At 47.2% G+C, this 23,406-nt stretch overlaps 1 protein-coding gene across 4 annotated transcripts in view; it reads left to right on the forward strand.

Annotated features, from left to right (window-relative positions):
- The window catches only part of FRAS1 (Fraser extracellular matrix complex subunit 1), a 355,216-nt gene that overhangs the window by 111,640 nt on the left and 220,170 nt on the right, over nt 1–23,406 (forward strand). For all 4 annotated transcript variants that reach the window (XR_013394125.1, XM_077933767.1, XM_077933768.1 and 1 more), the window contains exons 3-5: nt 15,920–16,027; nt 17,885–17,977; nt 22,080–22,233. Coding sequence is in view for 3 of the 4 variants with exons in the window: in XM_077933767.1 (XP_077789893.1) it covers nt 15,920–16,027; nt 17,885–17,977; nt 22,080–22,233 (355 nt within the window). In the remaining variant the exon portion in view is untranslated. The remainder of the gene's footprint in view (nt 1–15,919; nt 16,028–17,884; nt 17,978–22,079; nt 22,234–23,406) is intronic.

Raw genomic sequence — 23,406 nt, forward strand, 5'->3', positions numbered from 1 at the left:
AATAAATTCCAGAGAGTTTTATACTGTAAGGATATAGCCCAATTTTTAAAAACTATTTCCACCATTGTGCTGTAGAGATCTTAGCAGGTAACTGCATCTGTTTCAAAAACTCCTTTTGGCAGAATGTCTCCATAGTATCTGTCCATATATTGAGGGGAGAAATTCAAATATGTGCTGTAATAATCTTTGGTATCCCCTAATAAATTTCATTTTAGAATAAAGCAACCTCTGGGCTTTCCCACCAGAGATAGGGGGGAAAAAAGCTACTTTATTCTCACAACCCTTCCAGCAGAAAAGTTAGAAAATTTCTTATTCACTTTACAGTCGAAAGAACCTCAACGCGACGTACAAAACAGAAACCTACTCACAACAATATAGTAATAATGAAATAAAAAAAACATATTTAAACAGCATTCCATTGTTCAACCCACCCACAATTCATCTCCCTTAGTACAAAACCCCAGCCTATCACTTTATGCATCCAGAGTAGCTTATCAGACAAAAACTCACACAGCCTCCAGATTAAAATAAAAATCGCAAATAAAAATAAAAGGGAGCCGTTGTTGAAGGGTGGTTAACTGGAGATTGATTTGGGCTGTGTAAAGTTACATTTGGTGTTCTGTGTCTGACCTCTCCACCTTGCTGGCTCTCAGATTATAAAACAAAGGGGGGGGCCGATATTCTGATTTACCGTATTTTTTGCTCCATAAGATGCACCTGACCATAAGGCGCACCCAGTTTCTAGAGGAGGAAAACAAGAAAAAAATAATATTCTGAACAAAACAGTGGATGTATGATTTTTGTGGTTCATGCTGTGGCCACAGACATGTGATTTGACGGTGAGTTTGGGGTAGCCCAATGCAAAAATCCTGAGGATCCATGTGGATCCATGCTTTGTAACCACGTTTTTGTGCCATTGCGGCCCCATGAAACAGTGGATGCGTGATTTTTTGGTGCAGGCTATAGCTATGGACATGCTGTGTGATCGGATTGTGAATTTGGGGTAACCCAATGCAAAAATCCTGAGGATCCATGGGCTTTTACCTTCCCCCTCCCAGGCAGCCTCCTTTATCGATAGTGTCCCTTATCTCCCTCCTGATCACTTGTCGATCAGCTGCTCAGCGGCTTTGTTTCAACACCCCCTTCCCTCTTTCTAAAAAAAAAAAAAAGCACAATCTGCTTTTTGCCCCTGGTCAATTCAGCTCCAGGGACCACACATTTGCTCCGTAAGACGCACAGACATTTCCTCTTACTTTTTAGGAGGAAAAAGGTGTGTCTTATGGAGCAAAAAATACGGTAACCAAGTAGGATCTGGCAAATGAATGGGGGGAGGAGAATCTCCAAATGCTTATCTTTCCCTTTTCTACCCTTAGTTGAGATTTTATGTCCAAGTTAAGCCCTTGATTTTACTGTGTAGTAATAACGCAACATAAAAATTGTTATTACTCATTATAGAAGAGATCAAACGTAAATGATATATATACACATATACACACACCTCAGAGAAAAGGGGAAAAGCTTTCTAATTATTTCTCAGATGGAATATGCATAAGCATTTTGTATGAAAACACTCAGCATGCTCCTATTTTCCAAATCTGCAGCATTAGCCATAATGGCTTCGTTCAGCATTTGTACTAAAGCTCTGATCCATGTATGTTTGGCATAAGACCTCCACATTTTTTTAAAAGGAACATTTAGGCGTTTGGGCGATAAGCAAAGAAAAATGCTAATGAGCATTCTTTTTCTGAAAATGTCATTTGCTCCAGTGATGAAGCGAAGTCTTCACCCTTGGAAAAAACAAGAAGTTGGTAATAAGACTATCTTTGCACAGCAGGGCTGTGTATATTGCCTGCTAAAGATAAATAAATTCTGCCATTGGAATTCTGTGCCAAGAAAAAATAAAATTTTGTGACCTGTATGAATGATGCAATTTGAGGATATTGGCATAGTTTCCACCCCGTTTTCCGCGATTCAGTGTCGCCTGGATTTTGGTGGCAACACTGTGTCCTGGGTCTCTGACTCAGGGCCGTCTTTACCTGGGGGGTGCAAGGGTGCGGTGCACCTGGGCGCCGAATTCTGGGGGGCGCCAAATGTATACCTACTGTATACCAGTCCCTCTTGAATGGTGGCAGTGAAAACACCCTTCCTCCCATCTCTGTCCCTCTGTTACTCTGTAGCCTCAAATATTCCAGGAAACAAAAGCAGTTATTCCCGCTGCGTCGTTACAGGTGAGTGACTTCCCTCCCCAAAAAAGGTCAACAACTTTGGCTCCCCCCCCGAAAAAAAGCTCAGCAACTTTGAGTTCGCCCCCCTAAAAAATCTGGGAGCGGCTAAACTAAATTTGGGGGTGCTGGGTGGATCTTTGCACCCTGGCGGTGCATATGCTAAATGGAGACTCTGACTCCAGCTCTGTTGACATCATCTCCTGCTCAACATCTCCTGCTGGCTGGACCAAGTCTCCCCCCTACCTGAATGGGGCTCAGCAGGAGGGGTGATGAGGAAAGCCGGCAGATCTGCTTTCCCCTCTCTGACATCTAGAGACATCTAGAGTCATGAGGTACCTCCCTGGGTACCAGTCTTCCAGCCTTCCCTCTGCATCTTCTCCCCTCCTCTTCCTTATGAATGGCTGCCAAGACATTTCAGTTTCCGACAGAACTGAGAGGCCCAGGGCAATGGGTTCACATAGCTCCGTGTGGCCTACTCTCACTAGCAGTAGCACTCCAAAGTTTCAGGTAGGAGCCCTATCCGGAGAAGCCGGGGACTGAACCTGGGACCTTCTGCACGCAAACTAGATGCGCTGTCACTGAGCTACAGCCATTCCCACATTGAAAGACCTACATTGGCTCCCAGTACATTTCTGAGCACAATTCAAAGTGTTGGTGCTGACCTTTAAAGCCCTAAATGGCCTCAGTCCAGTATATCTGAAGGAGCATCTCCACCCCCATCATTCTGCCCGGACACTGAGGTCCAGCGCCGAGGGCCTTCTGGCGGTTCCCCCACTGCGAGAAGCCAAGTTACAGGGAACCAGGCAGAGGGCCTTCTCGGTGGTGGCACCCGCCCTGTGGAACACCCTCCCACCAGATGTCAAAGAGAACAACAACTACCAGACTTTTAGAAGACACCTGAAGGCAGCCCTGTTTAGGGAAACTTTTAATGTTTGATGCATTACGGTATTTTAATATTTTGTTGGAAACCGCCCAGAGTTGGCATATGCAAATTTTATGCAGATCTCTGCCTTCCTCTTTTTGGTGAAAAATGTCCGAGCCCTACAAGGGGCAAAATATTTCCGTATTACCGGGGGTTGGACTCGATGACCCTCGTGGTTCCTTCCTATTCTATTCTATTCTATTCTATTCTATTCTATTCTATTCTATTTCCCTTTTTTGGCGCTGCCCTACAGTTTTCCTCACTGTGGTGAGATGCATTGTATTCCTGGCTGTGGTCTAAAGCACTGAGCCTCTTGGGCTTGCCGATCGGAACATCAGCGGTTCGAATCCCCGCAACTGAGTGAGCTCCTGTTGCTCTGTCCCAGCTCCTGCCAACCTAGAAGTTTGAAAGCATACTAGTGCAAGTAGATAAATAGGTACCGCTCCAGCGGGAAGGTAAACGGCGTTTCCGTGCACTGCTCTGGTTTCCGTCACGGTGTTCTGTCATGCCAGAAGCAGTTTAGTCCTGCTGGCCACATGACCCGGAAAGCTGTCGGTGGACAAACGCTGGCTCCCTTGGCCTGAAAGCAAGATGAGCACCGCAACCCCATAGTCGCCTTTGATTGGACTCAACTGTCATGGGGTCCTTTACCTTACCTATGTTAGGATTTTTATCTCACCATGCTGCTCAGCAAGTAGCACTATATTGTTTATATCATGTGAGTGTCTGAGAGCACGAGACAGGAAGTCTCAGTACTGTTGGAGTACTGCTGGAGAAGTTACCTTCACTTCTGTGTGAGCTGTTGTTCTGTACTGCTGCTGAGAGAGCACAGGCATGCTGATGGATTCTTTGTATATAAAGTATACAAAAGTAGTTTTAGAACTACGATTGTCTCTTTCTTCGGCATTGAGATGCCAGAAGACGAGCGGGCTCCTCTCAGGAGGAAGGGGTCGCTTATCACCGGTCTCTCTGGACTGAGGAAGATTTACAGCCAGAGGTTGACCACCGGAGAGACCGCCCAGTGTCTTGGGAAGGTGGTGGCCTTCCCAGACATTTTCCCAACAACTTATTCCTCTTGAAATCACAGCAGTTGCTCCCAAATGTACATCTTTTCATATAAACTAGCATTTCCACATGTTATGCTGATCAATATGCCTTATCTTTTGCCTTTCCCCCCTGTTTGGTGGTACATTTCTAAGTGGCCGTCCTTCCTGGGACAAGGGTGTATCCACTTTGCTTGCCCTGTGCCCAGAAAGCATGTGGATCAACTCTGACTTCCCAGCACTGCAGTGCAATCACATCATGTACCCAACCGCTCCATCTTCTTTGCAGCAGGCCGGCCACCCTTTCCTGGGGAGAGGACATCACACCAGCGCCTCCGATCCTGGCGCAAAGGGTGTAAAACTCCCTCCTCCGCTCGCTAGCAGGCGGCCCTTAATTCTCTCCTGTTCCAGCAGTTCTGTATCTCTGTAATCCCACCTCTGTGGTTCTCAGGGTCCCTTAGGGACTTTGGTTGATCCTGCCAATTGCCTGGTATTGTCAGCTAATTGGAGTGGAAGTGCAAAAAATGGAAAGCCATATTATTAAGCTGCCAAGTCTCCTCGCTTGCCAGAGAGCAAAGGAAGGCTTCTGGTAATTGTACCAGAAGTTATAATTGCTCTGCGTTCTCTGCCTCGAGCTTTTCTCACAAAGCAAGTCCAGTATCCTTCATCTGGAGACATCCGATACTGGCTTTTCTCCGATACTCTCTGACGGAATACCGCACTTGAAGTGAATCCAATTGTGGACTCTTGCACTGTGAAAGAGGATGAAACCGCCTCTCTCGTTCTCTCTCTCTCTCTCTCTCTCTCTCTCTCTCTCTGCGTGCCATTGAATGCTGAAGTGGATAACACAGGCTAAGTACTTTGTCAATATGTCATTCCCAGCAAAACTGGCAGCTAATTTCCCCCCTTGCTTTCGTGCGCTGCATTGTCTCCGTTCCCTGGAGTGAAGATGCCACTGTCACATGCCAATCATGGCCGGCGGCCAGAGCAGGCTCAGCGATGCGGAAAAAGCTGGTGCCAACCAACCGGCAGCCTGTCCTTGCAAGAGGTGCGACAGAAAGGCAGCTTTGCCCAGGAGGGATGGATTTGGTGACTGCAAATGGCCGCGGAATAGCGCGAGAATAGCTGCATTGGACCAAGCGTGTATCTAGCAGCCGTGCATCCTGTCACTCCACAGCGGCCAATCAGGTGCTTCCAGGAAACACACAAGCTGGGCACTAAGGCGACAGCTGGCAAGGGACTGCCAGGAGTGTGCACCGAGGGAAGGGGGTCAGAATCTGGCTCGGGAGAGGGGTCCAGTGATTTGTGGGGACCTGTACTAGCCAAGAGGCAAGAGTCAGGAGATGCTTCAGGGCTGGAGGGTGGAGCACAAGTGGGGTTGGAAGTAGAGGAAGAAAAGGTGGGTCAGGCAACTGAAAGGGCTGGGTGCTTCCCTCCCTCTCCTGGACCACTGTCTCCCAGAACCAGGAGAGGATTGAAAAGGGAGGAGCAGAGGAAGTTTCCACATGTTGTAGTCCCTGGTTGCATGTGTGCATTACATTAAGGGAAGGTACCTAAGCTGGTGGAGAGGGAATGATCTCCAGTTGCTTCAGCTGCTCCATAGAGCTGCCTAGATGTTAGATTGTCATGCATAGGTGTCAGGGATTGTCTCCACCCCCATTGTTCAGCCCGGACACTAAGGTCCAGCACCGAGGGCCTTCTGATGGTTCCCTCGCTGAGAGAAGCGAGGTTACAGGGAATCAGGCAGAGGGCCTTCTCGGTGGTGGCATCCACCCCGTGGAATGCCCTCCCACCAGATGTCAAGGAAGTAAACAACTATCAGACTTTTAGAAGACATCTGAAGGCAGCCTTGTTTGAGGAAGTTTTTAATGGTTGAAGTTTTATTCTGTTTTTAGTGTTCTGTTAGGAGCCGCCCAGAGTGGCTGGGGAAACCCAGCCAGTTGGGTGGGGTATAAATAATAAAATTATTATTATTACTGAAGAGAAGGCGGAATGGTGGAGGTCTTCCCCGTCTTTCTCCTGCAGCTGCCAGACAGGAGGAAGGGAGTCTTGAATTACAGCAGGGCTTGGAGGAAGATAGCAGCTCAGAGACAGGCAAGCAGCCGAGTTATGCTGTGTTAGGAGGAGGAGGAGGGGAGACAGAGCGGCTAGCTGACACGTCACTGGATAGCATACCTGACCCCCCCTTCTCCCCAAACGTGGCATTCATTAAGGGTGCTAGAACAAAGAGCACAGAGACAATTGTCCATGGACAAACGCCGTAGAAGCAGGTGCTGTTGCTAGAGAGGGAAAGGGAGGGAGCTCAGTGAGAGCAACTCCATTATGGAGGAATGACCGGAATTCTTTGTCTTTTGTCGCAATGACTGAATAAATAATAAGTAAGAGCTTTCTTGGGACGCGGGTGGCGGTGTGGGTTAAACCACAGAGCCTAGGGCTTGCCGATCAGAAGGTTGGCGGTTTGAATCCCCACGATAGGGTGAGCTCCCGTTGTTTGGTCCCTGCTCCTGCCAACCTAGCAGTTTGAAAGCACACCAGTGCAAGTAGATAAATAGGTACCGCTCCAGCGGGAAGGTAAACAGCGTTTCTGTGCGCTGCTCTGGTTCGCCAGAAGCAGCTTAGTCATGCTGGCCACATGACCCGGAAGCTGTACGTGGCTCCCTCGGACAATAAAGCAAGATGAGCGCCGCAACCCCAGAGTCGGCCATGACTGGACCCAATGGTCAGGGGTTCCTTTAGCTTTACCTTTAAGAGCTTTCTTGTTCCCTCCCTGCCACTTGGTCCCATTGTGAGGGCAGGAGAGAGGATTCCTCAAGTCTGACAAGAGCTGTATCACTTCAGAAGTTTTAACCCTATGGCTTTTTGTGCCATTTGGCCTAGCCATTTGCCAGACAACAGCTGCTGGTTATATTATTGTTGGCAGGTGATTGCATCATAATGTTTGTATTTATTTATTTAAATAATTTCATAGAAAAAGAGTGTTGGAAGGGAAGATGAGAATCAACCCTCTGCAATGCAGGAATCTTTCACTCACATGACCATGAGATTAAGTGTCTCCTGCTCTCCCAACTGTGCTACCATGTTGCTTAACCGCAGTCGTCTCTAGGCAGCGTGCAGGAGGCCCGACGCAACGTTAATTGATAACGTTTCCATTGAATGTTCCGTTTTATGATGCGGAAGAGATCTCATAATTATTTTCCCGACTACGATTTTTATGGTGCGCGGGTGACCCAATACAATATTCACTGATATTGTATGTATTGCAGGATCCATCCCCGTATGGAACAGCTGCATATTCCTGCATTGCAATGGGTTGGACTGGATCAGGCATGTCCAACTCCCAAGAGACTGTGATCTACTCCCACTATTAAAAAAAACTTGCAGTGATCTACCCATTGGATTGACCAAAAGTTGTTGAACTTTCTTTGGGGAGCCAAAGTTGAGGGGGGGGGCAATCACACGAATGGCCAGGGATGCCTCGTGATTGACCGGTGGTCAAACTGTTGGACTAGCTGATCCTTTGGGTCTCATTCAACTCTACAATTCCTAATCCTTCCCCACTCATCACAGTGACCACTCTCCCTATGAAAGAGGTCATTGATGTGAAGGAACCAGAGCTAGGTTTGTCCAATGGGCCTGATTTGTTTACCATGAAATATTGCACATATATAAGCATCACAGTGCTGCTCCTTCTCTGGGCGGCTTGCATAAAAGATTCAAATGCTGTTTCAATATAGTAAAAGCAGAAATTGCGGTGTCACATTTGGCACAAAATGACCTGATCTGGAGAGAGAAAAAAGGTAGCTGACCTCTTGTTAGGAACGGATCGCGTGTTCCTGGATTATGCTGAACCACAAGAGTGGAAAATTGCTGTGTGGATGTGCTGATTCTCTATTTCTGGCACCTGCTTTAGCTACTCTCCCTTGATCTGCTTCCAAACGGCTAAAAAGCCAAACGTTTTAGTCGGCTGAACTCAATAATGTATGGCAAAGGGAGACTTTGTCAAATGCCGGAGGGTAAAGAACGCTGCTTCTAGATGCAACATGGAGGCATTTGTGTGCCTGTTGACGGCATGTGCAGGATGAAGAGTACATTGACTTGGTTGGGGGGAGCTATTTTGTGAGTGCTTGCATTGGTAGGCTCTGAATTCTACATATGCCAACAGCCTGAACATCTTTGTTGTTGAAGCAATGAAAATCTACAAAGTGCTATATGAAGATTAAAAACAAGACACAGTCACCTACGTGTGAACATGTTCTTTTTTTTTTTTAACAGATATTTATTGAAATTTTACAAAATGAAAAAAGAAAAGAGAAAAATACAAAATAAAAATAGATAAAAAACAATTCCATCATTCCATCACTTTCTTTCATTTGCTTATTTCCCGGACCTCCTCACACCTCCCTTTTTTTATTCCAGTTCAATTTGTTAGTTCAGCAAATCCTTCCCCTCTTTGTTTATCCTAATCTTTAATCTTGAAATAATGTGTAACATTAACTTTTGACTGTTAATACCCCATTTTTTTCATACTCCTTATAGCGTTATAGCTAAAAACCACATAAGTTTCATCCAACATCATTTTAACATTCATTAATTCTATGTGTGAACATGTTCACCATAAGCATGATCGTCTATGTACCGGAAACTGGAAATCTGTAAAAGTCACAAGGGATATCTGCTATGGAAGAATAACATAGGAAGCTACCTATCAGGAGTCTTGGTTCCCAGCTTGATAACACAGTAAGCGTAGGTAATTAAAAAGGAGGATTTATTGCAAAAACAAATAGATAGCTCCAGATGGCTCTAACGTAGCTGCCAGCATTATCACTCAAGATGACCCTTCTGAAGACTCCTTCCGGTTCTTACAGAAAATAATGAACCGTCGCCCCGTCGTCTCTTGTTTTGCTTCCTATCTAGCAGCCCTCCCATTTGTTGGCTCTTTGGACTTATTGGATCAGCTCCAGCCTCATCCTGTTCTGACAGACTGTCTCTGTGTCTGTTCGCGCCTGTTTGAGCTTCCTGAGAGCTTTGACTGTATTCCAGCCCGTTCTCAGTTGTTCCTTTGGCAACCGGCATTCCAATGTCTGAAGGAGTCACTACTGACTGCTGTGTTCTTCGCTCAGCCTGCGTCAAATCTAAGACTCTCTGTTCTGCAGCAGGCTTTAAAGATCCACTAGGCGCTGGCTCATTCCTGACACTACCATTGCATCTTTCTAGCTTAGTGGTGTTTGCATTGACTGGCAGTAGATCTCCAGGGTTCAGATGATGGTCTCTCCCAGTGTTCATAATACAAATTCATTCCCCATTGATGATGGTAATCAGAAGCAGTCCTCCCAAGTAAACGCACAAGAGTGATTTGCAATGATGACTTCCTCCGCTTTCCCTTTATGACGGTGGTGACCCAAAATGGACAGACACAGGGGTCACACCTGCCTTGTGCAAATCATTCAGCTGTACCCACAGATGCTGGCCAACAAATCAGGAATGAACTCCCCCCGCCATTTGCGTCAACTATTGACCAGTGCCTCTCCCCCCACCTCCACTATGCCATGAAAGAGATACCATCAAACAGATGCCCAGCGTTCATATTCCAGCATATCCCAGGAGCTGAACTCTAGTTACATTTTAGGCACTGCATGAATGCTTTCATACAGCCCCATGAAACATAGGATAAGTTGGAAGAGAAAGCAGCTGTTGCATGCATCAGATGTCCACCTTGGTTAGTCATGTGGAGGCCACCACAATAATCTAGGCCAATCCCTTCTCTACTAAGGTGTCTAGCTTTGCAGTTGGGACTGGGAGTTAGTAACCATCTAGCTTGAGGACCATTGCAACAGATGCATCCGACATAGGGACACCTTGACTGGCAAGTTGCGTCCCTGTCTCTAATTCAGTGGTGGCTCATCAGCAACTTTCCAGATGTTGTTAGACACCCATAGCTTCAGCCAACATGGCAAATGGTCGGAGTCAATGGGGGTTAGAGCTGAGTGATATCTGGTTTTCAACATTGCGATATATCACCAGCTAAATATGGCAAATATGACGATGTTTGAAATAAGGATGGAGCTATGTAGAGGCACTGGCTGGTTTCACGGTTTTCTCTGCATCACGATTTTTACCAGCGCTTGCTCTTGTGATTCGCTGCCCCCTGCAAGAGACAGGGGAGAGAGTTAAGAGGGGCTGCAGGAATGGAGAGAGGCGTTGGCTGGCTTCATGGTTTCCCCCATATTGTGATTTTTGCATAGCACATGCACAAACATCATGATTTGCAATTTATTGCCAGGGCAAAAAATCGATATCACGACATGGACTTCAAACTGGTTTTGGACAATATGTCGAAATATCGCCCAGCCCCAATGGGAGTTGCTTTCCAATTAAGAAAGGCTTCTCTGTATTTATTTGAGAGTTACTGCATCAAACCTAGTGGGGCTTACTCTTGAGTAGGATTGGGAATTCGAAGCTGAGGTACCCACGGTGAAAACTGAAGCAAGCCATGCTTTGTTTCCAATGAGTTACTCTAGAAAATTCCGCCCGTCACCAACTTTGACTTCAACCACTTCCGCCATGCGGTCCCCAATAGATTACGCCTCATCGTATGTGGCCCTGAGCAGTAAGAAGGTTCTCTACCCCTGACTTAAGGATGAACTATTTTGTGTTAAGTAATCCTGTTACTTACTTAGGGGTCCACCTAGTCTTGCGTGGTCTGCAAGTATCCTAGCGTTGTCTCCAGACACAAGACACTTCAGTTCTTCTGGTCTTGAAGTCAAGATGCACATGTACAGAGAGATTTGCTAACGCTATCAACATGTTGGGGGACGTGGGTGGCGCTGTGGGTTAAAGCCTCAGCGCCTAGGACTTGCCAATCGAAAGGTCGGCGGTTCGAATCCCCGCGGCGGGGTGCGCTCCTGTCGCTCGGTCCCAGCACCTGCCAACCTAGCAGTTCGAAAGCACCCCCGGGTGCAATTAGATAAATAGGGACCGCTTACTAGCGGGAAGGTAAACGGCGTTCCGTGTGCTGCGCTGGCTCGCCAGATGCAGCTTGTCACGCTGGCCACGTGACCCGGAAGTGTCTTCGGACAGCGCTGGCCCCGGCCTATACAGTGAGATGGGCGCACAACCCTAGAGTCTGTCAAGACTGGCCCGTATGGGCAGGGGTACCTTTACCTTTACCTTTACCTTTATCAACATGCTAACCCACAACCTCTTCCCCTGACTCTCATAGATTATATGTCAGACCCTGACAGAAATTGGGACAGCATCAGGATTTGCAACAGGGCTTAATGTAAGCAAGTTGGCTCTAGAGACCATTACACATTCCTGAGCCAATGGGAGGGCGAATGGCTCAGCAAGTCATACGCTTGACTTTGCTGATGTTGCTATGGCAACCCAGGGCACCTGGTACCCTTACCATGTGACGTTAACATATATGAGAGAGTGCTGGAGGGGAAATAGTTAAATAGGTTGCACAGACAGGACCCGGGGTGTGTGTGTGGAGTCAGTGGGTCTATAAAACCAGTTCTGGAGGAGTTCGTTGGGAGTTGTTGGTGGGTAGTTGGTTGGATTTAGTGGGTTGGCTGGTTGGGGAAGGCAGTTGGTAATAGAGAGACAGTTAGGGCAGTGGGTTCTTGAGTGTGGGGAGGCAGAAGAGATAGAGAGAGGAAAATAAGACTAAGAAAGTGAAGAGCAACAACGTTTGGAATGCTGTAAATGTTTTGTTTGTGTCTGAAATAAAACACACTCTTATTTATTAATTGAGAAGCTGACTGAGACTGAAGTAATTTTACCAGGGGGGACCTGGTTGGTGGCAGCGGATTAGTGGTGTACGGGTCAATAGTCCATGAGACGACCGGGGGCTCCGTATGAATGCCACATACCCCAGAGCATTCAGATACGGTGTGTGCGCTAACTCAAGACATGGACCGTGTCTTGAGATAGTGCACACACAACCCTGACTTGGCCCATCTAGACAAGCTTTCGCGAACACTGGTGTTGGGAGGACACCTCTGAAGCTCTGCCCCACCACACAGCTGCCACTGGTGCCCTAACAGAACCTGGGCGCTGGAGGCCCAAGATTGCCATCCTCTACAAAAAGCAGTCACCTTCCTTACAGACAGTGCAATCGCCCCTCTGCGGCAGGCTGCAAGAGTCTTACTAACAACTTCTGAAATCTCCTTGCGCCTTTCTTCAGCTCCCTTGTTGCTTGTGTTGACATCCTGCCCACCCCTTTACTGCTGGGATGAGCAAGGTACAGGAACGCAGTGAGCAACCAGGTAAGGCCATTAATCCTGGCGCAAAACCAGAGCATCATTCTTCCAAAGGGGGCAGGTATGTGGCACCCTGGAGCTTGCTCCAGGTATCTTTGAAAAAAGTATTGTGCCTGACACGGAACAGCTTTATTCCCCCCCTACACCTTTTTTTTTAAGGCACAGGAATGGATTAAATACAGCATGAGAGTTAGGCAGAGCTTGACACCCATATAACTTGGCCTCAATTGATTCTGCAGCTGTATAGTAAATCAGCCCCAGGAAGACAGTTTTCTCAGGGTACCCCTGTTACTGCTCCTGCCGCTGCACGTTGGGTCACTTATGTTATCAGAGCAAAAATGACGGCTCCTCTCCCGTATCATTTATTTCCTGAGCTCCAGGGCTGTAAATTTGCACCGATCTGTGGCAGTACTTAGCTTTAATATTCTCATCAGCTTTATTAGAGAGGACTCGGTTTCATGTACTGTTTCACTGAGAAGGAATGAAGTCTCCGATCTTATAGCTGCATATCAGTGTGACTGAAAGGGTGATGTTTAACACAGGGAAACATCTCCCTCTGGAAGTGAGGTTTTAAATCTCTGAGTTCTGGGTTCAAGCGCCACGTTGGGCAAAAGATTCCTGCATTGCAGAGGGTTGGACTAGATGACCCCCGCGGTCCCTTCCAGCTCTACAAGGCTACGCTATGAAGTGGACACTGCATTGGAGGAAACTGATGGGGCAGTAGCAAAAATGCCTGAGCACTGAGCTTGATATATTCGCCTTCCATGAAGCTAACTACATGCAAATCCATATAACTGATTCCCAGGTTGCTTCCAAACGACCTGTTTACTGAGCATTCATTCTGATTTGTTTTCTGGAGCGTTAGACAATCTTGCATCAAGCCAATGTTATCTGACGTGTTTTTACAGGGTGGTGGAAGAAAGCAGGGTTGTTGTGCAAGAGCTCCAAACTATCTTCTGTTCCATATTGTGAATTTGCTGGCTTGTGGCTGAATCCCACCTGAAAATCGCAAATGTGCGCAAGTGCCCCCAGTGTCACTTTATTTATTTATTTAAATGCAGCTTTGAAAGAGGTTGCTTATTTTTTTATTAATAATTAATAAATTAATTAATTTGGATGATAATTTGGTCTTTTTATTTTTGTTTTTTTTACTTTAATTGGATTAGGATTTGATACGGTATGTTACCGTATTTTTCGCCCTATAAGACACACCAGACCACAAGACGCACCTAATTTTTGGAGGAGGAAAACAAGAAAAAAAATATTCTGAATCTCAGAAGCCAGAACAGCAAGAGGGATCGCTGCGCAGTGAAAGCAGTGATCCCTCTTGCTGTTCTGGCTTCTGGGATAGCTGCGCAGCCTGCATTCGCTCCATAAGACGCACACACGTTTCCCCTTACTTTTTAGGAGGGAAAAAGTGAGTCTTATAGAGCAAAAAATACGGTAATTGGATGTTTTTAATTGGAAAATTAATTTTAAAAAATTAACAAAAAAAATGAAAGAGGGTTGCTTAGAGCAGAGAAATGACGTGTGCGCGCGTGGATTTCCCTTCTTGAAACTGCTTTTCATTTTTAAAAAGCACATTGGGGCTGAGTTTGCATGAAACTTCTAGTTAGCTCAAGTAGAACATGGAAAGATGACACAGAAATGTCAGAGCATACCATTGGTTCACACTCGGATCGCTCTGTGTGTTGGTTGGTGGTTGGATACCTGCAGTCTAACGTTAGAGCTCAGACTGGGGGTCTTTGTTGGCAGACATGATCTGAACTGTCTGGGTGTGTAGGACTTCAGTTAGAGCAGATGCTGGAAAATGCCCACCCCCTTTTTAATTGGGCTAAAGACAAAGCCACTTCTGACATCAGGAAGAGGTGGTGTTGCTGTGGGCTTACGCCCCCAACACTCGCGCGAAGGCTGGCTTTCAGGGCAATCCTTGGGCCGCGTCAGCCCCAGAGCCAGCCAATCAGCTGGATCCAGGGGCGTGGCCTGGGTCATTTAAGGCTGGTGCGGCCCCGGGATCTCCCCTTTTCGACCATGCAGCTGATTTCCACTTGGCGAATTGGCACCGGCCATTTGTTTTTTCGCCTACCTCGTAGCAAATCGTCACAACATCTTTGGTTTCGGCGGTTAGGCATTGGTAGGGGTATTATTATGTAGATGTGTTGGGGGGGGAGGATCGCCATCACCTCCCCCAGATATTGAAGGGTAGTCCAGTAAAGGATCCCGGGGGGCGTTGCCTCGTCCGAAACCTATGGAGGCCAGGGCCTAAAGCACGCCTCCGAGCGGTGACCCTGGGGGAGTTCCTAGATGATGTGCATCGCAGGGCTCCCCCTGCTGGTGTTAACCCTTTCCGGTTTTCATGCTAACAGGCTGAAGCTGGATAGTCTGATAGGACCAATGGCTAAGCCAATACCGCTCTTACCTGTAACCAACCAAGTTGTGGCCAATTTTTGCCTATTAACCTAAACTAATGGTGTCCTGTGTCTTTATTCCAACTGGGGGGGGGGGGGGGAATCGCCACGCAACTCCCTGTCCCGAAATTTCGAGAGGGTAGTTGGAAATGCACACACAAAAATGGACAAAACAAAAAAAATTCCTTCCAGTAGCACCTTAAAGACCAACTAAGTTAGTTCTTGGTATGAGCTTTCGTGTGCATGCACACTTCTTCAGATACACACGTGCATGCACACGAAAGCTCATACCAAGAACTAACTTAGTTGGTCTTTAAGGTGCTACTGGAAGGAATTTTTTTTGTTTTGACTATGGCAGACCAACACGGCTACCCATCTGTAACACAAAAATGGAGTCACTTTTCGGGTATATCGAGTGCAAAGAGAAAAGGGGGGGGGAATGCTGTTTTTTTCCCTCTTGGCTTCTTAATTTTCCCACAAAAAATCATTTTACCAAAGACTACATTTCCTTGCTCCTCCAGCTCAGGAACTTTCCTCTCTTCTTACATACATTCCCTGCCTTCTCTCCAACCAGAGGACTCCAGATCTTTTCCGCTTCTCCCCATATATAGAAGCTGTTTGACACCCCAGGTAATTTTCCTAGCACATTAATTTTAATATGAATGGAGCGTCAAAAGCTCCTTTGGAGGCTGTTAAATTCCCAGCCCGAGTCTGTTTATAGAAGCCGTCGCTGGATGGAAGAGAAGCTCTAATCACATTGTAGCTACCGGGTCTTAGGTGGATCAATTATTTTGCAGCTGGAATTGATTGCTTTTCATCGCAGGCCCAAGCCTTTTGATTACATGTTTTGGAAGTACGGAATGAATAGCTTTGGACTTGTTACAGCCATGGGTACTAATCGGCGTGTAGCAGATAGGCTTGCCTTGCCAAGTTTGCCTCTGCGATGTTTAAGGGCCCTTTCCCTTTTTAATTTGCTTGAACTCTTTGCTGCCCCGTAATTGCGTGCAGTGTTCATGCTTTTTAATGCAATTTTAATTCCGAGCTTATGACTTGTTTGCAGAACAACACCGCTTGGAAGCCAGACTCCTGCCGGGAGTGCAGTTGCCATGGCGACGTTGTCCTGTGCAAAGGCGTCGTTTGCAAAAACCCTCGCTGCGACTTTGGGAAGGTAAGGCGACGGAATGACGTCCGCGTGGAGAAATGGAGTGGTCGCGGCAAGTTCAGTCTCTGGCATCTCCTTATAGGGCTGGGAAGGATTTCTGCCTGTAACCCTGGAGTGCTGCTGCCAGTCAGTGCAGACAGCACTGAACTCTATGGACCAGTCGTTTAACTCCATCTAAGGTGGTGTGGGTTAAACCACAGAGCCTAGGACTTGCCGATCAGAAGGTCGGCGGACAGCACTGAACTCTATGGACCAGTCGTTTAATTCCATCTAAGGCGGTGTGGGTTAAACCACAGAGCCTAGGACTTGCCGATCAGAAGGTCGGCGGTTCGAATCCCCATGACGGGGTAAGCTCCTGTTGCTCGGTTCCTGCTCCTGCCAACCTAGCAGTTCGAAAGCACGTCAAAGTGCAAGTAGATAAATAGGTACTGCTCCGGCGGGAAGGTAAACAGAGTTTCCGTGTGCTGCTCTGGTTCGCCAGAAGCGGTGTAGTCATGCTGGCCACATGACCCGGAAGCTGTACGCTGGCTCCCCCGGCCAATAAAGCGAGATGAGCGCCGCAACCCCAGAGTCGGCCACAACTGGACCTAATGGTCAGGGGTCCCTTTACCTTTACCTTAAGGCATATTCCTATTGTCTCTTCTTTATTTGAAAGTGTGGCTCAGTCAGTAGAGCATGAGACTCTTAATCTTAGGGTTGTGGGTTTGAGCCCCACATTGGGCAAAAGGTTCCTGCGTTTCAAGGGATTGGACTAGATGATCCTTGTGGTCCCTACAATTCTATGCTTTTAGTTTATTACAGGGGTTACCAATGTGACAGGTGCCCAGTGGTACCTCCTATGGCACCCACATCATCATCATCATCAACAACAACTTATTATTTATACCCCGCCCAGTGGCATAGCGTGGGGGGTGCAGGGGGGGGGCCGGCCGCACCGGGCGCAACATCTGGGGTTAGGGCAAATCCACAGGTTAGGGGGCGCAAATCCACGGGTTAGGGGGCGCAAATCCACGGGTTAGGGGGCGCAAATTACTTGCCTTGCCCCGGGTGCTGACAACCCATGCTACGCCACTGACCCCGCCCATCTGGCTGGGTTTCACCAGCCACTCTGGGCAGCTCCCAACAGAATATTAAAAACACGATAAAAGATCAAACATCAAAAACTTCCCTAAACAGGATTGCCTTCAGATGTCATCTAACAGTCCGATAGTTGTTTATTTCCTTGACATCTGATGGGAGGGCGTTCCACAGGGTGGGTGCCACCACCAAGAAGGCCCTCTGCCTGGTTCCCTGTAACCTCACTTTTCGCAGTGAGGGAAGTGCCAGAAGGCCCTTGGAACTGGACCTCAGTGTCCAGGCTGAATGATGAAGGTGGAGATGCTCCTTCAGGTATACTGGGCTGAGGCTGTTTAGGGCACCAAATACTTTGAATTGTGCTTGGAAACGTACTGGGAGCCAGTGTAGGTCTTTCAGGACCTGTTTTATATGGTCTCTACAATGCACAAGAGACTTACTTCCTCTCCCTGCTAAGTTCCTATTTGCATTATTTTGTTAGATTGAACACAGCTTCCCACAAAATAATAATAATAATAATAATAATAATAATAATAATAATATCACCCTTATGGATGCTAGGATTAGAAACACTCGATTGGGAGCCGCCCAGAGTGGCTGGGGAAACTCAGCCAGATGGGCGGGGTATAAATAAAAAATTATTATTATTATTATTATTATTATTATTACACCTTTCCATTCTGAACAGAGGAGGCCTATATTGTTGAGACTGTGTGTTGGAATACCAGGGATGGGCTTTTCTAGACAGATGGATTTGTGACACTTGCTGAATGGCTTTTTCCCGTTCAGGGGGACGTGCTACAAACACCTGCCAACGCTTGCTGCCCTGAGTGCATTTCGCAAACGGAGGGATTTTGTGAGCATGAAGGACGGGTCCATGAGGTGAGCATTTCTTGTGTATCCCTTTCAACTTGCAGTTGGCTTTTCTTCTTGGAAATAACTCTTGTCTCGTTCCCTCTTGGGACCTTGCCTTGCTGCTTCAGATAGACATTCAGAGAACTTCATGCGGGAAACACAATCTGAGCGAGATCTAGCTGCTTGTCTGGTATGCCGGGCCGAGAGAAGTCTGTTCGCTTGATGGCTAGGCTTTCTTAATATCCACAAAGCGTTGCATTGATCCGCTCGGCCAATTCTTTGGCTGCCTTAGATTTTTCTCCAGTTCTTCCATTCGGGGAACTAGGTCAGAGCAGTCTTAGGCGGCTTCACACATGGCCTAACCAAAGTTATTGCTGCAAATTAACTTTTGGGCAGATACCCAAAGATGAGAAGAGGAATGGGGGAAAAAATAATAATAACTGGCGCACTCTCGCTGCCAACTGGGTCAATTTCACAAGCTTGGCATTTTCGCTGCGAGAATATGAGTATGTTCGTTTCCAGGAGCTGGCTTATTGCATAAGTATAGAGGAAGAACCATTAATCATTTCATTTGTTTGCTCATTGTAGTATCTCCCATTTGTCGAAAATTTGGGGCTCGCAAGGAGTAGCGTAGGACTGCCAGCAGACACCTCTCCAGAAAGCAGCCATTGCTCCAACTAGTAGGCATGTCAACGAGTCTTCACCATGCTAGCAGAAAATAGACCCCCATAGCTGTCAACCGTCCCTTATTTGGCGGGAAACTCCCTTATCCCAGCGCTGTGTCCCACTGCTGTCCCTTATTGATGATGTCCCTTACATTTCCCGGGTTTCAAAGGAAGCAGCTCCTCTCCCTCCCTCCCTGCTGGCCAGGGAGGAGGGAGGCTCCAACTGTGTTGCTTGGCTGCGTTGCTCACCCAATAAGGAGTCTAAGAACGACTGGGGGGTGGAGCTTGCATGCCTTGTGCCGATCAAATCGGCCGTGTTGCCTGGGGACTCACCTTTGCTCAGCGCTTCCCAGCGGAGAGGTGACGGTGGTTTTCCTTGCTGCATCCCCTTTGCCGGGTTGCTGCGCTGTGGGAACCACCGCTTGAGGCTTTGTTTGGCTGCTGGCTGGGCTTTCTGCCTTTGGCTCGGAGGGGCTCAGAAGTTGAACATACCTGTGCTGGGAAAATCCCTTATTTTGGCTGCTGATCCCTTATTTTCGAGGCTGCTGGTCCCTTATTTTCAAATCTGTCAATTGACAACTATGGAATCCTCATGTGCAGAGGCAGTGTATCTCCCAAGTTTTATTTGCTAGGGATAAACAGGGACCAGCCACCACTCTAGATTAGACTATTATTAGAGTGTTGTTTTTCTAGTATTTCCTGTCTTTCCATTAGAAAAAAAAGAATCAACAGGGTGGACTTTTCAGAGAGAATGGATGTAACACAGCAATGGGGAACATGTCTCCCTCCAGTGCGTTGCTGGGAATCCACCCCCCACCAGCCCCAGCCAGAATGGCCAGTGGTCTGGGAAGATGGGAGTTTGGGACCCCCAGATGTTATTAGATCACAGCTTCCCCATCCACGGTCCAAGAGGGCAGGTGGCTGTGAAAGCTAAATGGATCTGGCTGCCAGCCATTGCCCAGAATACTGGGCATGGATGGACCTCTTGTGTGGCTCAGAAAGCACAGTTTTTATGGGCTGAATCCCACAAAGGCTGCAGCTGAGATGGCTTGGTTGGTTGAGCATGAGACTCTCAATCTCAGAGCCGTTGGTTCAAGCCCCCCATTGGGCAAAAGATTCCTGCGTTGCAGAAGGTTGGACGACATCATTGTGCGGGCAGAACGACTTCTGTAAGCAAAATATTCCTATCCCACAGCAGCCGCCCTGCACCCACCAATCTGTTCTGGAGCACATCAGTTTTTTGGGAGTGTGATGGCGGGCACGTCATGGGAAGGAGAGGAATGGGAATTCCCATTGCATGAGCGGAAGCTGTTCTGCTCAGACAGCGATTTCTCCGGCTACAGCTCTACTCTTTTGGTCTCTGCCCACTTTGCTGCTTGTATAACTTTTCCTCTGCTTGCTTCGCCAACAGAGAAAGTTGAGATCTAAAGGGTCTCTGAGGGGTGTTCTTTGCCAGCTGGCTAAACGGGGGCATAAAATGGAGAAACATGGCAGAATATAAAGATTTAAATGTCCTCCTTAGTTTTAAAGCAAGGCAATAATGGTTCCAGTTATAATGTATGTTCGAGAGTATTATTGCAGCAAATGCAAACATTAAAATATATGAGCCTGGCTTTATTTTCAACCCAGGGCTAGGAGGAAGGGCGATGATGTTATGAGTTCCAGTCGAGCCTGCCATACAGATCTGGCCATACTTTTAGTAGGGCGTTTAGTGACTGCTGGCTTAGTGGTTAGGAAAATGTCCCTTATCAGAACCAGTGGCCAGGGAATAGCAGAAACATCCCAGAATCAGGGTATTTCTAAATTTGCATCTATACATATAATACATTAGAACACGTACACTTTATGCAAAGCAGTGTCCCCTTCTTTCGTAGAGTCTCAGTGACTATCCGACCCAGGGGTTTGAAACCCATCTGAGCAGGGTGGGAGGTAGATGATATATCTTTCCCCCTACCAACTAAGAATGATGTAAGACTGACAGACTGAGAGCGAGGGAGGTAGGAGCTGCACGCTCAGAATTGCCTCTCTCTGGAAATCTGAGGTGGGGCAGTGGGGTTTCCTGCTTGTAGGAGCCAAGCTGTGCACCTCTATTGCAAATATTACAGAGACACCTTCAATCTCTTTTTTCCAAAAAAGGAAACCTAAGTCTGGGTGCCTGAGGTTTTAATTCTGCCTGGGGAAGTGGGATGCACTTAAAAATACAGTGGGTTAAGAACTTAATTCGTTCTGGAGGTCTGTTCTTAACCTGAAACTGTTCTTAACCTGAAGCACCACTTTAACTAATGGGGCCTCCCGCTGCTGCCGCGCTGCCACCGCACGATTTGTGTTCTTATCCGAAAGCAAAGTTCTTAACCCGAGGTAATATTTCTGGGTTTGTGGAGTCTGTAACTTGAAGCATATGTAACGTGAAGCGTATGTAACCTGAAGTACCACTGTATTGCCTATATTGCTTCAGGATGAGAACAGAAATCATGCGGCGGCAGTGCGGCGGCAGGAGGCCCCATTAGCTAAAGTGGTGCTTCAGGTTAAGAACAGTTTCAGGTTAAGAACAGACCTCCAGAACAAATTAAGTTCTTAACCCAAGGTAAAGGTAAAGGGACCCCTGACCATTAGGTCTAGTCGTGGCCGACTCTGGGGTTGCGGTGCTCTTCTCGCTTTATTGGCCGAGGGAGCCAGCGTACAGCTTCCGGGTCATGTGGCCAGCATGACTAAGCCGCTTCTGGCGAACCAGAGCAGCGCATGGAAACGCCGTTTACTTTCCCACTGGAGTGGTACCTTTTTATCTATTTGCACTTTGACGTGCTTTCGAACTGCTAGGTTGGCAGGAGCAGGGACCGAGCAACGGGAGCTCACCCCGTCGCGGGGATTCGAACCGCCAACCTTCTGATCGGAAAGCCCTAGGCTCTGTGGTTTAACCCACAGCGCCACCAGCGTCCCTAACCCGAGGTACTACTGTACTATTTCTGGGTTAGCGGAGTCTGTAACCTGAAGCGTCTGTAACCTGAAGCATCTGTAACCCGAGGTACCACCGTATGTTCGGAATAGAAGATGCCATGGTGGCTTGGATGGATTTAAAACAGGACGAGGCAAATTCGTGGAGGGTGAAACCCTCAGCACCTACTAGCCACAATTGCCAGCTGTATAGTACCTCTGCTTTTTTTTGGGGGGGGCAATGTGCCTCTGAATGCCAACTGCTGGGAATCACAGGTGGGGAAAGTTTTCTGCATGTCCTGCTTCCCATATCCTTCTGGTTAGCCCCTAGGAGAAAAGGATGCTGACCTGAATGGACTATTGGTCTTTGATCTAGCAGGGCTCGCCTTATAGTCAAATGATCTGGTTTCCTTGGCATCACTTTCATGATGGGATTAGGAGACGGGAAAATATAGTCCAGCAAAGTCCCACAGCTTCTTCTGTTGCCAATAATTGACAGGTACGTGTTTTTCCCCCTCTGTTTCCCCCTGTAGCATGGTACGGAATGGGCTGGCTCCAGATGTACGACCTGCTCTTGTGCCAATGGGGAAATCACCTGCACCCCCAAGGCTTGCCCTGCCCTCTCCTGCGAGGGAGTGAGCCCCCCCAAGCAAGGAGAGTGCTGCCCACGGTGTGCCGGCAGCGGAGGTGAGTGAGTAAAAGGGTGGTGAAGGGAGAGGGGATTCGCCCGTCTTGAAAACGTAAGCAGACTTGCCGCCGTCGCCGCGGCTTAGCCAAATGTAATCTAAGCTTGTCCAATAAGCTGTTGCTTATTGCAGGATTTATACAGCCACTTTTAAATAGGGGAGGAAAATCTGGCGCTCCAGCTATCCATCCATTCGATTGCTAAACCAAATATTATATTATTATTATTATTATTATTATTATTATTATTATTATTATTATTATTATTATTATTTTCTTATTATACTGCCCTTCATCCGGAGATCAGAGGGCCAGAGAGGGCTGTTTACAGTATAAAAACACAAAAATATCTAACATATTAACAAACAAAAACACCCTACCCCCACATTTTAATAGACCAAAGATTCATTATTATTTACATGCTGATGGTGTCCTCTTGGCTTGACTTTGGTGCCCTGAAAATGCCAACCTAGGTTCACCTTTTTCCACCGCAACCTGTTTTGTGCTGGGCTGGCCTCTCAGTGGCTCACTGCTGCCTCTTTCATTATTAAAACATCTATATCCCTTTCCTCCAAGGAACTCAAGTACATAGTTCTCCCCTCCATTTTATCCTCACAGCAACCCTGTGAGGTCGGTCACCCAGTGAGCTTCATGGCTACTTGGGGATTTGAACCCTGGTCTCCCAGGTCCTAGTCCAACACTCTAACCACTACACCACACAGACTCTCTTTCTTTGCATGTCCCTGGCCATGTGCCTTTCTGAGGAGACATGTAGCAGCAGGGATTGACCGCAACACACATTTATGCATCATTTAAGACCGACTTTCTGGCTTCCTGTGTGATCTCTGATTTGCATTTACATGATACCTTTAATGAGGGAACTTTCAAGATCACGCAGAATTCCATGCCTGTTCAGCTGTGTGTGCATCAGTTCTGTGCAGATTTATAACTTAGAGCATGAGAACTGGGAATGGAGGCGCAATCTATTATTATTATTATTATTATTATTATTGTTGTTGTTGTTGTTGTTGTTGTTGTTGTTGTTGTTGTTGTTATTATTTATATACCGCCCTATATACCTGGAGGTCTCAGGGCGGTTCACAGAACAAAATCAAAATATAAAGCCAAAAAATATATAATCAAAATGAAAACAACAACCTATTCCCCTCCTTTGCC

The sequence above is a fragment of the Podarcis muralis genome, chromosome 9, assembly GCF_964188315.1.
Source record: "Podarcis muralis chromosome 9, rPodMur119.hap1.1, whole genome shotgun sequence".
Taxonomy (NCBI): domain Eukaryota; kingdom Metazoa; phylum Chordata; class Lepidosauria; order Squamata; family Lacertidae; genus Podarcis; species Podarcis muralis.